Here is a 13,781-nt window from a genome sequence, read left to right as displayed (position 1 = left end):
TCATGTTTTAAACCATTTTACAACTTAACCTCAAAAACAAAGAAAAAATTGTCCGAACAACTGTTAAATGTCAAATATGCATGTTTAAATGGAAATTCAACCAATATTCTCATTGCCTTCTCGGCTTTGGATTGTTCTTTCCATATGGGGGAGAGAGATAGACAGGTGTTCCGTCACTAAGAAATTTTTCAGAAAATGGCGTACTAATGACGTTCTATTCGAGTAATGACGGAATGACATAATTCAAAATCATATGTTACTGTTTTTGATTTAATTGTTAAAAATAATACAGTTTCTGTATTGTGTTTTGAGTTTCTACTTTCAATTATTCAGTTTTATTATGCTAATGTTTTGACGATAAATCAAGGAATATGGAAGGAAATAAGGGCCTTTTGTCTATAATCTTGTAATAGCACCAATACCACCACAGCAAGTCTAAATTTAACTATCATTTGCCTTTTACCTCCGCCACTACCAAACTCCTAGGCGAATAGGCAATCAGAGTCAAACACACCCAGTTTGCTCCATATTGGCATGATATTTGCACGTCCAAAATATATGACACGGGTTCTACTACTCATCAAAATCAAGAAATGAAGAAAAAGTTTCAATCTAATTAGGATAATTTTAATTTTCACATTTTGCATTCTCAAGCCAAGTTAGAGGGAGACTGACCCAAATGATCTTGAGAGAGAGAAAGGCGATATTCTATCATATGACTCGGCAACGCACGTGATTGTTATTTATGTTTTCACTCAGGCAGTGAACTAGCAAGACCTTACTCTTGCTGATTCAGCCAGCTATACATGTATGTGAATAGTGTGAGCTCCATGTTATGGCTCTTCTCAATAAATTATTTTCTGGGTGTAGAAATGCACAACAAAATTCCAAAGATGATAGCACCAAGTAAGTGTTACAGTTCAATTATAGTAGCCAGTTTTAGTGGAGGTTGTAATAGTAGGAGGAAGCAGCTGGGCTTCCTGTAATCCTTGAATGATGTTGTTGCACCTTGGTCCTGCCTGATGCATTTCATTTTAACAGTTACTTTGCAAATAACATCAGAACGGCAATTTAATAAATTCTTGCATTCGAGTTTTGTTTAGTAGTACTTGTGTGTCAGTAATAACATTGTAACAGTATTTTAGTTACCCATAAAGTTTAAACAGAGATATAGTATAGAGTATGGCAAAAGTTCAAAGAGCCTTAAGAGTTGTCAACTTTTGATTTTACTGATTCCTACTAATATACCATTTACTACTGGTTTTAGAAAGAAATTCAACAACAAATTTGTTATGTAGATATTATATTTGAAACAGATCAGAATTAATAAGATGAAAAATAAGATTAACGGTGGTCAGTTGCCTATTAATATCCTCTATGGAAAGATTCTTAATCACAAACCTACTTAAGGGTAGTTACCAGATGTAAATAGAGAGTAACTTTATAACTTTTTAGCTGCATCATAGACAAATTCGAAGTTAGACGGCGTTTTCAAGTACCTACCAAAAAGTTTTAGCTTAAGAATGCTGTGAAAATGTTTGCAAACATGACTTATAAGCATGTTCTAACTACATTCATTATTCACAAGTGAAATATGTCATAGTTCAAGTCAAATTTAAGGCTGAACTTTACTAACTTTCATTTAAAGTCATTATAATTAAAAATTTCTTTAACACCTTTTATGTATTTACATCCCATGTCATAGCATAATTTACCTGAACACTGCATGATTCGAGCAACTGCAATCAGCGTGCGGGAAAGTATCGCTTTCCGCACTTGTTAGGTAATAATTATTTACATAACAAGTAAAGAAAGTAGGTAAATAAGAATAAAACGATTCAACAAAATAAGTATTTATATTTCTTTGATTATCAATCAAATAAGTTAAATATAATTACTACATTCTGGTTTAATTGGTTATTGTTATTACAATCATCTTACTATTACAACTATCAAAAATTGCAATATCTGAGACAATATATTTATGATTGGGAAGTACATACCAAAATACTTCAGTTACAGGTACAATTGTATTTTATAAATGGAGAGGAAGGTGAATTAAAAATCGCAGTAGAGTAAAGAGTATACAGATTTTGTTGTCATCATGAGATATTTCAGTGAATACAAGAGATAGTTTGTATGGATTGTGGCCGATTTTTATGAATTTATGAAAATTTGCAAATCTAAAAAAATGGTTTCAATGAGCGACTGCTTCTAGTGTTTCGGTATGGGAGTAAAAATTATGGCGCATATCACCGCTGATCTTTGCTTTAGGAGCACAAGTCTATACGTAAATAATTATTGCTCTAATGTTTGATTTAATAATGTCGCAAAATGTAAAAAAAGATCAAAATTTGTGTACTAATCCAAAAGGTTTATGAGAAAGCATAGAAATTGATATTTTTTCAGAAAATTATACTATTTAAGATGGGCTTAAAGTCGTAAAATTGCTTCCAAAACGGTTTGTAGTTGTTAAATTTGCTGACAGAAAAAGCGACACCATGGTTGTACAGAAATAGTTATGAATATCGAGAAAATAATTTATCTTTTTATCACAAACAGCGAGAAAACCCGATCTCTCAGTCTTAACACATAGGGGCCATAATGGTTTCTATGCCGCCGCCTTGGTATTCATTCAAATTAACGTTTTCTTCAAAGAAACTGGAATTCGAGTTTTAGTTGCAGAATATAAATCACTTGATGTTTTGCCGCTTGCTAATTAATTATTCTAAAATCAAAACACAATTTATAATTCCATTTTTTAAATTATCTCTATTTTGGTTTAACTGTAGTCGAATTGTTAAGTTACTACTGTTTTATGTTTCTGTATCATGTACCAAAAGAGGTTTTAAAGACAATAAATAAAAATGAATTAATACATTTAACAAAGTCAAACTGACAATATTATGTGCATTTTTTTAAAGCCAAATCAAGAGCATTATTTGACATAATGTACATGCATGCAGTAGCCATTACATCAATTTCGAAACAATCGCTTCATTCCAATTCCAATATTTATACATTTTCAAGTATAGATTAAAACACAATATTACTTCACTGAATTGATTGCAGTCATGTGATGTGCTTTCATGATAACAAGTAAACATTTATTATCTTAGAGGTGTGGATAACGCGCATTAGTATGCCACTTTTTTGGTTTATTGAGAAAGAAGGGGAAATCTGGAGCAGTATTGGACTTGCATAAGTATCACCGAGCTAAGTGTGCGGTTTTGAATTTTTATTTATGAAAATATGTTTCTTACAATTTATTAAGAATCACGTTTACATCTATGCTTGAGTGCTGTGAAAAGAAGTTGAAAAAAAGGTAATACGAGAAATAGAACGGCTCATCAAGTCATTTAGTTCACAGTTTTTAAGATCCTATTTTTGTCATTTTTATTCGTTTTTGACTCTTAATGAAACGTGAGGAATTTCACAGTTTATTGTTAAGTATTTCCTCGATTATTTTTCGAAATTTGTGGGAACAGCATTAATTCTTGAAGTTTGTAAATGTTGTAAGGGAGAATGGCATCATCCTCTCTCCTCAACATCTTTTAAAAAGAACGAATATTATAATATATACTTTATGTCATTTTGCAATTAAGAGTTCAAGTTCGTTTATATAAATCTCTAACAAATTCTCAAATATTTAAGTCCAGAAATAACTGTTTTCTGACGTATTAAACAACAATTTTACAGTTTATATATGTGTTTGTAATGAACAAATAGTTTGATTATCAAATTATTAAAGGTATCAAGTGCTCACGTTTTGTTATTTCTGAGTCACGCGCTTTTGAAAGTTAATTAGTATATAATTTGGTCGTGATCATCTGACTACCTTAATGTTAGTAATTTATTTATTTTGTCTTTAACGAAAATTTGTAGCCTCTAATTTACTAAGTTGACTTTAATATTTTTTGCATAATAAGTTAATAAAATTATTCACATTTAATAATTGCTTTCAGTTTTAAAGTGCCCACTATCAGCAAAGAGAAAGTACGACTGGTGCTCTTCAGAGAGTGTGATTTTAGGGGTCGGAAACTGCTATTTGATTCCGATGCCACTAAGAAAGTTCCTTTGGAGAAAACGGAGGCGGATGAAAAGTTTGTTGAAATATATGATGGCTTTGGATATTTGGTGGTAAGCGGTATCATGGCAATGCATTTTCCATCTTTCTAGATACATTTTTCCTTTACTCAGATATCAAAACAAAACAGTGATTACCACCAACTTTCCGAAATGATATTTGGGTCTGTTGCGATGAGTTTTAGGGGTGCATACTTGAAAATTCACAGCCTCAGCTCACCCTGTAGGATGATGTTTACTCAAGTATTGCAACTCATTTGAAAAACTGAAATACGATTATAATTCTTATTTAATTAAGGTATTTCCCAGTCCTCATGGTCGAATAACAAAATCTTCCTCTGCCTCCAGTAATCAGTCTCATTTATCCTCCCATAGCAGCTTCGAGCATTCCATTAAATTGGACGATTCAGGAGCCAATAGTGCATTGTCCATTAGTGACCGATTATCTGATCGCAGTACCGCTTCAGATACTGTCCTAGGTAAGTTCATAGATAAATTCGAATGCAATTTTCATATTTTATCTATATTCTATTAGGTATCAAAATGTCAATATGTTATTTTAACTTATTATTAGACTCTTAAACCTGGCGATCGTTGTAAGACTTACGGTACATATTTACTATTCGGATAAGTTCAAAATTGCGTTATTCATGGAAACAACGTATTAAACTCGAAATATCATAAAGTGTCATTTTGTGTTACATAAATGTTAGATTAATCATATTATTCTACTGCATTTTTTCAAATAAATCTCAAACTCACATGAATTGCTTGGCCGACTGCCATGCTGACAAGCATTGTAGGAGCACGTCCGCATTTTGGCACACGACAATAATTAGGCAAACTTTGTTTCTGGTGCATACTTTAAATTGTAAATGCAGTAGATGACTTTGAAAAATTGCATTTTAAAGTTTGTAGGGGGTCACTAAAAATAATACTTGTTGCCCAAATATTTTCTATTAGCAACAAAACTTTTGACCGTTTGTAACTTGTATTAAGACACACTGAAAACAGTAACAAGACACATTAAAAGTTTTATTGATCTTCTTCTGGCTCCCAGCATATTGCGTTTTCCTGAACGAATTATAGAATATTCGAACACCTGTGTAGTAATAAATATGAAAAGTGGCTAATTAGTTAGGAATATCCAATTCTTAAAATGTCCAAAGGTAAATAAATTTGTTCAACTCAGAATACTTTCTTAAAATAGTGGTTAAAAAACATACAAACCCAAGCTTTTACATCTTGGAAAATATAATAGGGCGAGAAGCTACAGTCCTCCAAACTGTTGTAGGATAACATGCGACGGGTTGCAACGACTCAACAGTGACAAATTGACATAGCATTTTATCGATTTCCACAATGCATTTAATCTGGCAATAGTTAGGTATCATCTGACAACATACCAAACTTGACGGCAATTAAGCACTACGATACACTTAATCTTATATGATGTGACTCATAAAGAATAGAACTACAATTAGAAAAAAAAACTAAAATCAGACAATAAGTTTAGAAACTAATTAGCGTCAAACCTGTCGTATTTTTAGTGGTGTGATAATTCTGTCCAGAATTTTATATATATTTTTGTGGTTTTCTTCAATGATCCTTTATCTTACCCATAATCTATAATGTTTAAAACTTGAAAGGTCTTTTTGCGGGTATATTTAGGAACTTGGTATATAATAATTTTTTTGCAGTGTGTCGCAGATTGCAGAGCAGTCCTCTTGATGTACCCGGCGTTGGAACTTCTTTATCCAAAAACAGCTTAGTCGTAGACTCTGGTTGTGCTGGTCAGTCATTTTTCGGTGCAAGCACTGGTTCGTTGAATTTCCCTACATGGGAGTCCTTATTTTCTTCGAAAGGTAAGGTTTCCTTGAAGAGTTTTAACAGTAACAGGAGAACTTTGCAGATTGCAGGTAGAATTTCAGTGGGTCACTATTTATTGTTGACAATAAATTTTTCTCAATAATTATTATGACATTGGTAGTAAAAGTCTACCTGAAAAGCCCATATTTCTGGCAAAATGCTTAGGTGCGTGATTTGTGAATCATTCCTGCAAGTTGTGGGCGTGACTGATTGTGCGCTTCATTGCACTCTTAGAAAACTTATTCAAATAAATTCGTTCATTTATTTCTACACGTTTTATTGGGTCGTATGTTAGTGCAACGTAACATCGTATATAAATGTTCACATTCATTATGGGATTTAACCTACCCACACTTACTAAAAAAATATTTTTACTTTTAACCTGCATTTGCGTAAACAATAAGCGATATAGTTTAGTCTAAATTTAGGTTGGACTATTTATTTGGAAAATACGTATATTCCACGAATTGTGTGAATTGATGCGCATAATGGGAACCCTTCGATGAAAGTAGATATGTTATATGATGAGTTAAATCGATGCCCATTACGATTTTGGAAACTAAACTGAGGGGGCATCGAAACCCATAATGAACGTTTATAGCTGATGTATATTTACTTTAAATTAAATATCCTAAAATAACGAAGATATTTGAATGCTCAAGACACATTCAAATAGGTGCATTTTGGGACTATGGTACAAGGGTATTTAAAGTCTCATGTGTTGCATAAGAAGACTGCTACAAGGTCGGCAAAAAGCCCATGTGAAATTTAAATAACGCACAATTAAAAAAATCTCAGGCCATACTTTTGTACAAGACTATACAGAATAATATAATGTCCTACGAAGGTACTTCATTTGATATCCTTTACCTAGAATGAAATACAATACATGAATAATTTTCAAATACATTATTAAATTTTGTTGAGAAATCACGGTTAAACACAATTTTTCGATAATAATGAATATTTCCCAACTTGTATTGTAATATATTGTAATTGTATGCAGCCATCGACTCTTATAATTGGCTAAATTTTCAGAATTTTTCTAATTATGGTTTTTTTATAATCGTTTGATGCAGCCCGCACTGGGACATCTTGTATGGTACGCAGTGTGGAAATAGTAACGTTTACCATTTTGTCAATACTTACTTTCATCTGAAGCGGTATATAGTTATTCATAGTGGTCTCTTTTCATTGGAAATCCTATATGTATATACCTTATTTTCCATTTTGATTTATTCATCTACCACCGTTATTCTTTTTTATTGCCTTTTAGAATTCTCAACAGTGTCATTTTCATCAAGCGGCATCCTAAAGAGACTTCTTCGTAATACTACTCGATCACTACACAATAGTTCCATATCTCTACCCAATTCTTCAGATGTTTTGCATAAAAAGGGACACAAAGGAGTGAAACTCGGGCTGAGTTTCGTAATTGAAATTTCCCAAGAAAACGAAACGTAAGTGTTTTATTTTGAGGTAAACATCTTACGGCAGTCATGGTTCGTGTCGCAACTGTTGGGAGAATTTCGATCAGATGTAAGAATCAAAGGTAAAAGCTTTTGAATGATTTGTCAAAAGTGCAATATCGGGCCCTCCGTTACTTTAAGCTGATGCAAAATTCTCTTTCATGTGATTCTTACATTTCAGCGAAATTGTCCCAGTGATTCGTTAGATAATTGGTTTTCCATATTTTTGAGACGCCTTATCTTTGATTAACATATCATACTATTTATTTATTATTGAGTGGATCTTATTACCTTTGTAAATTGATTTTGATATATTTAGCATATATTTTCAATATATGTGAAAGAAAAATTAAGATTTCAAAGTTATTGAGATTCGTTTAATATGTGGATAGTAAATAGTTGATTAATATATATTCTTTTAAATCTAAGCTATAATTTAATATTTAAGTATTTTTTTATACCTTCAGGTTTCTTACCCAAGTCCTCATGGAACACATAGTCCTCCTAGAAGCTCTAATCTGCCGCACTCGTCGATCGATCGAAATAGCCTACCAGCGCCGCACTGCCTTCATTTCCCTCATGGTTGAATTAACACATAACGCTTCCACTTGGCTAATGAGCTTCTTAAACACCCAACAGAGAGGGACTAATCTCTGGCAGAGCCTCTCATTTACCTGTGATAATAACGCTAGTATTAACGCATTTATAATGGATTGCAATAATCGGGGCCAAACAATGCGACGGACGTTGCGGTATAAGTTTTTGAATGGTTCCAATAGTGATAATAAATATAGTCGTTCGGACACGTACTCTAACGGTTTGCAGACGAGGCATGGGTCAGATTTGTTTAGTTTTAATTTCAGTAGATTTTTGAAAAGTGGTAGGGAAAGAACGGAGAAGGTAGACCAGCATCTTGAGGGAGATTTTGTGGCGGAGGAGTTTCTAAGGCAGTTTTGTGAGCTATTGGAAGGATTTGATGCCAAGCATACTAATTTGTAAGTGCTTTTTAATTGGGTTTCAAGAGTGATATGCTTTCAATAATTTAAAGAACTTATTATTCGTCATTACTTACACAGCATTAGTAGTTTTTGGATTAGTTAGAAAAATCGCAATTTTCTGAAAAAGAGGAAGATTTAAATCTGCCTTTTTTATTTATTAAAAATGTATTATTAAAAATATTTTCATATGGTCCTTTTTTTCTTTTGAAGTAAATTTTAACACTATCGTCAAATACATTTTTCACTTCTAGTTTCTGACGAATTCTGAAAAACTTAAACTGACTTTTTTATTTATAATTAATATTTTTTAATTCGAAGTTTTGGTTAAGCGGAAAGCCATAATCAAATTTCTGTATTGTTTTTTTATAGGTGTAATGTTTTATTCTATGATTTAAAGTGATATTTCTCAAATACAAATTAAGGTTTCTAAAATAAATTATTATACTTTTAGTACTAAAATTATACTTTATAATATATCTTTTTTATTTCAGTTTTATTAGTACGTTACTAACTGCAATCCTAACACACCACCTAGGGTGGGTAGCCACTGTTTATTCCTCACACGTGACGAGCTATCAAGATTTCTTGAACTATCAACCCTACAACGCTTTATGGAGCCAACTGGCTGACCTCTATGGGGCTGTAGGTTACCCCTTAAAAACTGCCCAGACTGTGATAACTGGCTCCAATAAGAACGATCTTATTTCCAAACTTTTGGCTTCTCTTACATATTTTATACGATTTGCCCATATTGAGCGAAAAGATGTGCGCAGATGTTCAGTGGAGGAAGAAAATAAGGTGGCTGAGATTATTTGCATAAAAGATAATTGCCTTCCAAAAGAGAATTTTAAGAGATATGAAGATCATTTGAAAGAGCTGTTGAAAAGTGGGTTTTCCCCTTCTGTTGATGGAGTTCCGAAAATTGTCAATATCAAGGAAAATTGGGGAGTAAATGGCAGTGCTGCAGAAATGCTTAAGCCTGCTAAAAGTTTAATGAAAACAAAATCAACAGTTGCACTATCAGGTCTTCTTTCAAGTGACAAAGAAAGCGTCTTAAACGGAGAAGAGGAGCCTTTTCTTCGACATTCCTCGACTTTAGAAGCATTAAATGACATATCTGAGGAGGGAAACTTTATTAAATTTTGCCCTAATGGCAAGGATGAAATGAATACGGGGCAAGTAAAATCAATCCAAGAGAACAAGACTGAGTTAGAAAAGGATATTTGTGAATCTGAGGATCAAAGAAACGTTATTTTTGTTTTGGGTGAAAATGAAAAATTAATAGGATTAAAGAAGGAAGATCAATTGCAGAATTCATCCAACACCAGCATTTCGTCTGGTGCAAAAAGGAAAATTTCAGCAGTGAAAAGACCCTCGTCAGTTAATTTAACCGTTAATAAAACTCACATTGAAAATAAACCAACAGAACACAGCAACTGTCGACTGCATCCATCTTCATCTTGCGAAGAGCTTTGTAGCGATAAAATCAAACCACCAGAAACATCAATCAAAGCTCCTCCTTCGCTCAAGCTAAGAGCCCAAAGTGAACCTCCGGAAATTCGCAAAATTCTGACTCCAAAATACCAACATTCCCGGGTTAAATTCAATCTTCAACAGTATCCTCAAGTGGTAAAAAACTACATGAAGAGTAAAAACATCGAGTTAGAGGGTTTGTCATTGGGGGAGAAGGTTTTCGATAAGTTTGCCACCGTTCAACAGAATATCAAGTTAGATTTGTCGGAGTATGAGAGTGATAGTGAGGAAGTTGAGGCACTTCAGACTCCGTCCAATGCTTCCGAGTTGGAGTTTTCGCCAGATATGGGGACCAGTGGACATGGGGAGTCGAGTTTTTCATTTGGAACGAATGGGGCTTTGATGGACATGAAGATTATTAATATTCCAATGCCAAAGTAAGTTATAGTTTCGTCTTGAATTATTATAATTGGTGTCTGGATTTATTTTTGTTCGAAATGAATGAGAAAAGAAATCTCTAAAAACAATGACAATTCATCAAACATCCACTTCTAGATTATTGGCCTTACTGACTTGAATTATGCATGCAATGTTTGCTTACCGAAATGACCATCATCTCTATCACTTTTAAGTCAAGCTTTCGTCGCTAAATTTATAGTAATGGCAAATGTATATATTACTTCCATGCACCAGGCTTCATTTCAATTCTATAACTGAATCATTTATGAAATACATATTTTTACAGGTCTATAATCAGTGATAACCACCACCAGACAATGCCCTATACAACAACAGTAATGAAAGGCCTAGTGGACACATACATGCCCGACATGGTTTTGCAAGGAACCACACACCCAAAAAACAAATGGGACTCGAAACTAAAGAGCAATCTTGCCATGAGCACTCAACATTCTTTATTGGACAGTCCCATAGATGAGGCTTTAGCTATCGTAGCTAATACAGATACATGGTAATTAGTGTATAATTAAGCTTCTCTTAGTATCTCTGGCAAATCCATCTAGAGAACAATTTCCAGGAAAAATCGCAGTGCTTAATTCATTGTTTCCAAAATATTATCTTCTTGATAAAATATTTTAAAACGAATGCCCAAAACCGTTTTAACCAACATTTTAATTATTAATTTTAGGGAAGTTCAAGTTATATCTAGTCATACCTATGTCATAGACAAAGGTACCAATGGCGTGAGAGTTGGTATGTCTCAACTTGTTGCGAATATGTTGGAGTCTCTTCTTGAGATGTGGAAGTTGCGGATTGCACCTAAATATGTAAGTTTACTTATTTCAATTTCAGTTGAAGTAAAGTGATTTTTATTTTTTTTATTTGTAGTGTATATTACACATAGAACAAAGACTGCAAGAACTATGTGTTCGTTCAAAAGCCCTCGCGGAATTGTTGTTAGCCTGTGAATTTTGTAGCATAGAATTGCTCACATCAAGGCTTAGTATTGAAGTCAACGACGTGCCTCTTTTGATGGCGGTCGCTTCTACGCACACACCTGAAGTTACCCGTAAATATGGATTAAGTTTCCAGTAATTAAATTTAAAGATGAACGTTCCTTTAAAGGTTCATGTTGTTGTTTGCTGCTTTTGCATTTGCTTCATCGTGGTTATATGGATTAGTAGTTCTTTGTTCGTTTTTTATTGTAAGGGATTTTATTTAAATGATACAGAATTTGGTTGTTGTTGAGTGTATGTTATTTATTTGCCATTTTAATATTCGTTTTTATTTTTGTACATGTTGGTAATAAAAATTTTAAAATACCAAAGTTTTATTATTGTTCCCGCATTCCGAAACCATTAATTCAGATATTTTGGCATGAAGCTGAGATCAATAAGCCTTTTCGATATTAATGATCTGGATCGAGTTGATTTCTATCAGCTCATTTTCAATCAGATTGATTGACTAACATTGGGGATTCAATCAACCTGGTTTAGTCAGAATAAAAAAGGCTGTTGTAATATTGGGTGAAATGTATATAGGATGTACCGCTGAAAACTTTCCACTTATTTTGAAATATGATCAAAATATTAGAAATTGTCGCGACGCGTGGATTTTTTTCTTTTAGATGAGACTATAGAGAGTTTTCGAGCAATAAGTTATCAGTGTAGGCAATTTGTTTGAGTAGTAAAGAATATATTAGGTTGGTTACCTTATATTTTGAGAATTTTGAATAAAGCAACAAATCTTTTTAATGTTCAACTCTTGAGATACACCCACAATTACTAAAATACAGGGTGTTCTAAATAAAATGAGTTCCACGGTGTTAAAAACTCTGAGAACGTCATTTCGATTAGTAGTTGTCTATAGTAAAAAATATCAATTTCCATAAAATGTATATTCGGTTGGAAAAAGACATAAATTATGACTTTCAAAAAATTACGGTGTGAGTACGTTTCTTTCTCACATTTTGACAACCCTTGTACCTACATAATTTTCATTTCATAACATTATTTAAAAGCGCACTTTTCTGAGTCGCTTTGTATCTATGTTTGTATCATTTCAATGATTGATTTTATTTGAGAGAGCACGAATACAAATTGATAAAATACGGTCATAATTTCGCGATCTGTCTATAATCTTAATCAGTATAATATAGTGAGAGCTAATATTGACTCGTCGTTGCCTGTATAGGACTAATAATGTCTATCGACAGAAATTTATGTAATATCATCCAGTTATAGAGTTCCATTCATTAGTTCTATTGATGGTCGAGTCGTCGAATGAATGAATTATTGAGGATTAGTATACGAAAGGTAAATTTTAACGAATTTTCATTTAGAACATAAAAATGCTAAACTGCTGAAATTTTGGCTAAACTTAAATGGTCTAAGATCTTACAACGTTTGTTCTCCGGCTTAAATAAAATATTTTCTTACCGTAAATGAGGGACGAAAATTCAATATTTGTTTGGTAGTAGGGGAAAAATTTACTTTTCTCGGAGAACGTAAATCAATATACATAGGTATGAAAATATGTTTGTTCAGGGGTCTCTAGATGGCTCCATGTTAAGGTGGTGAGAATTGATTTTCCAGAATCTAAAAATATGTGTTCTAATATCCCAATGTAAATGAAACCAAACAACTGAAAATTACTCAATCATTTCATATTTGGTTACTTAAAGAATGGTAAGCTCTAAGACATCCAGGTTATAAGTTGTTGATATTAACATTCATCAGGTATGCACATGTATTATAGTACCTACACGCATGGATAGAAAGAATTTTTTATTTTAGGCATTTATAGTTTTTTAAATAAATCTGAAATATTATTAGGATTAAAACCATATGGACGCTTTTATGGGATTATACAGGGTGTTATTTAAGTGGTGAAACTTCAAGGGGTGATTATTTGAATGATTTTAAGACAAAAAGTTGGTATAAAGATAAATTGGGTAATGCTTCGTTTTTAAGATATAGGGTATCAAACTTTTTTTTAATAGTTTTTTCGTTAAAATCTTAATAATCTTTTAGCCAATTTTGATGAAATTTAGCATTTACCTATTATTAAATGTTTCTTTACTACAAAAAAATTGCGTACCATTTGTTTAAGAGTAGTTTTAATAAAGCGTTTTCCTTGTTTAATTTTTCTTAACTTTCCGGCGTTTTCCCTGTGTACGCTACTAGTACAAAGACATAATTTCTAGCTTAAAAGATTCCTTTGCATTACATTAAAAACTGTCACCAAGCTTCAACGTCATATTAATTAGTGTTTTCTTGTTATTTAGAAGCTTTTTTTAATATGTAACAATTTTTAAAAAAGATTTGACACGCTGTATCTTGAAAACAAAACATTATCGAATTTATGTTTATATAAACTTTTCGTCTTAGAATCACTTCAAGAATCATCCCTTGATGTTTGGTCACGT

The 13,781-nt window shown here is 32.7% G+C and overlaps 1 protein-coding gene across 2 annotated transcripts; it reads left to right on the top strand.

Moving 5' to 3' along the window:
- Positions 1-608: 608 nt before the first annotated feature.
- On the top strand, positions 609-11,681 carry LOC136415881 (folliculin-interacting protein 1). 2 transcript variants are annotated; one of them, XM_066400755.1, is made up of 11 exons: positions 609-906; positions 3,966-4,140; positions 4,201-4,329; positions 4,385-4,565; positions 5,787-5,951; positions 7,232-7,415; positions 7,892-8,419; positions 8,914-10,332; positions 10,641-10,865; positions 11,043-11,181; positions 11,243-11,681. In XM_066400755.1, the coding sequence occupies exons 1-11, from the start codon at positions 836-838 to the stop codon at positions 11,447-11,449; spliced, it is 3,423 nt and encodes a 1,140-aa protein (XP_066256852.1). In that variant the 5' UTR covers positions 609-835; the 3' UTR covers positions 11,450-11,681. The 2 variants fall into 2 exon arrangements, with proteins under 2 accessions (XP_066256852.1, XP_066256859.1); XM_066400762.1 differs by having other exon boundaries at positions 610-906; positions 7,244-7,415.
- The last annotated feature ends 2,100 nt before the right edge of the window (positions 11,682-13,781 follow it).

This window comes from Euwallacea similis, chromosome 2 (genome assembly GCF_039881205.1).
Source record: "Euwallacea similis isolate ESF13 chromosome 2, ESF131.1, whole genome shotgun sequence".
Lineage (NCBI taxonomy): Eukaryota > Metazoa > Arthropoda > Insecta > Coleoptera > Curculionidae > Euwallacea > Euwallacea similis.
Note: the sequence above shows the minus strand (reverse complement) of the source record. Positions and strands in the feature narration are given on the sequence as shown.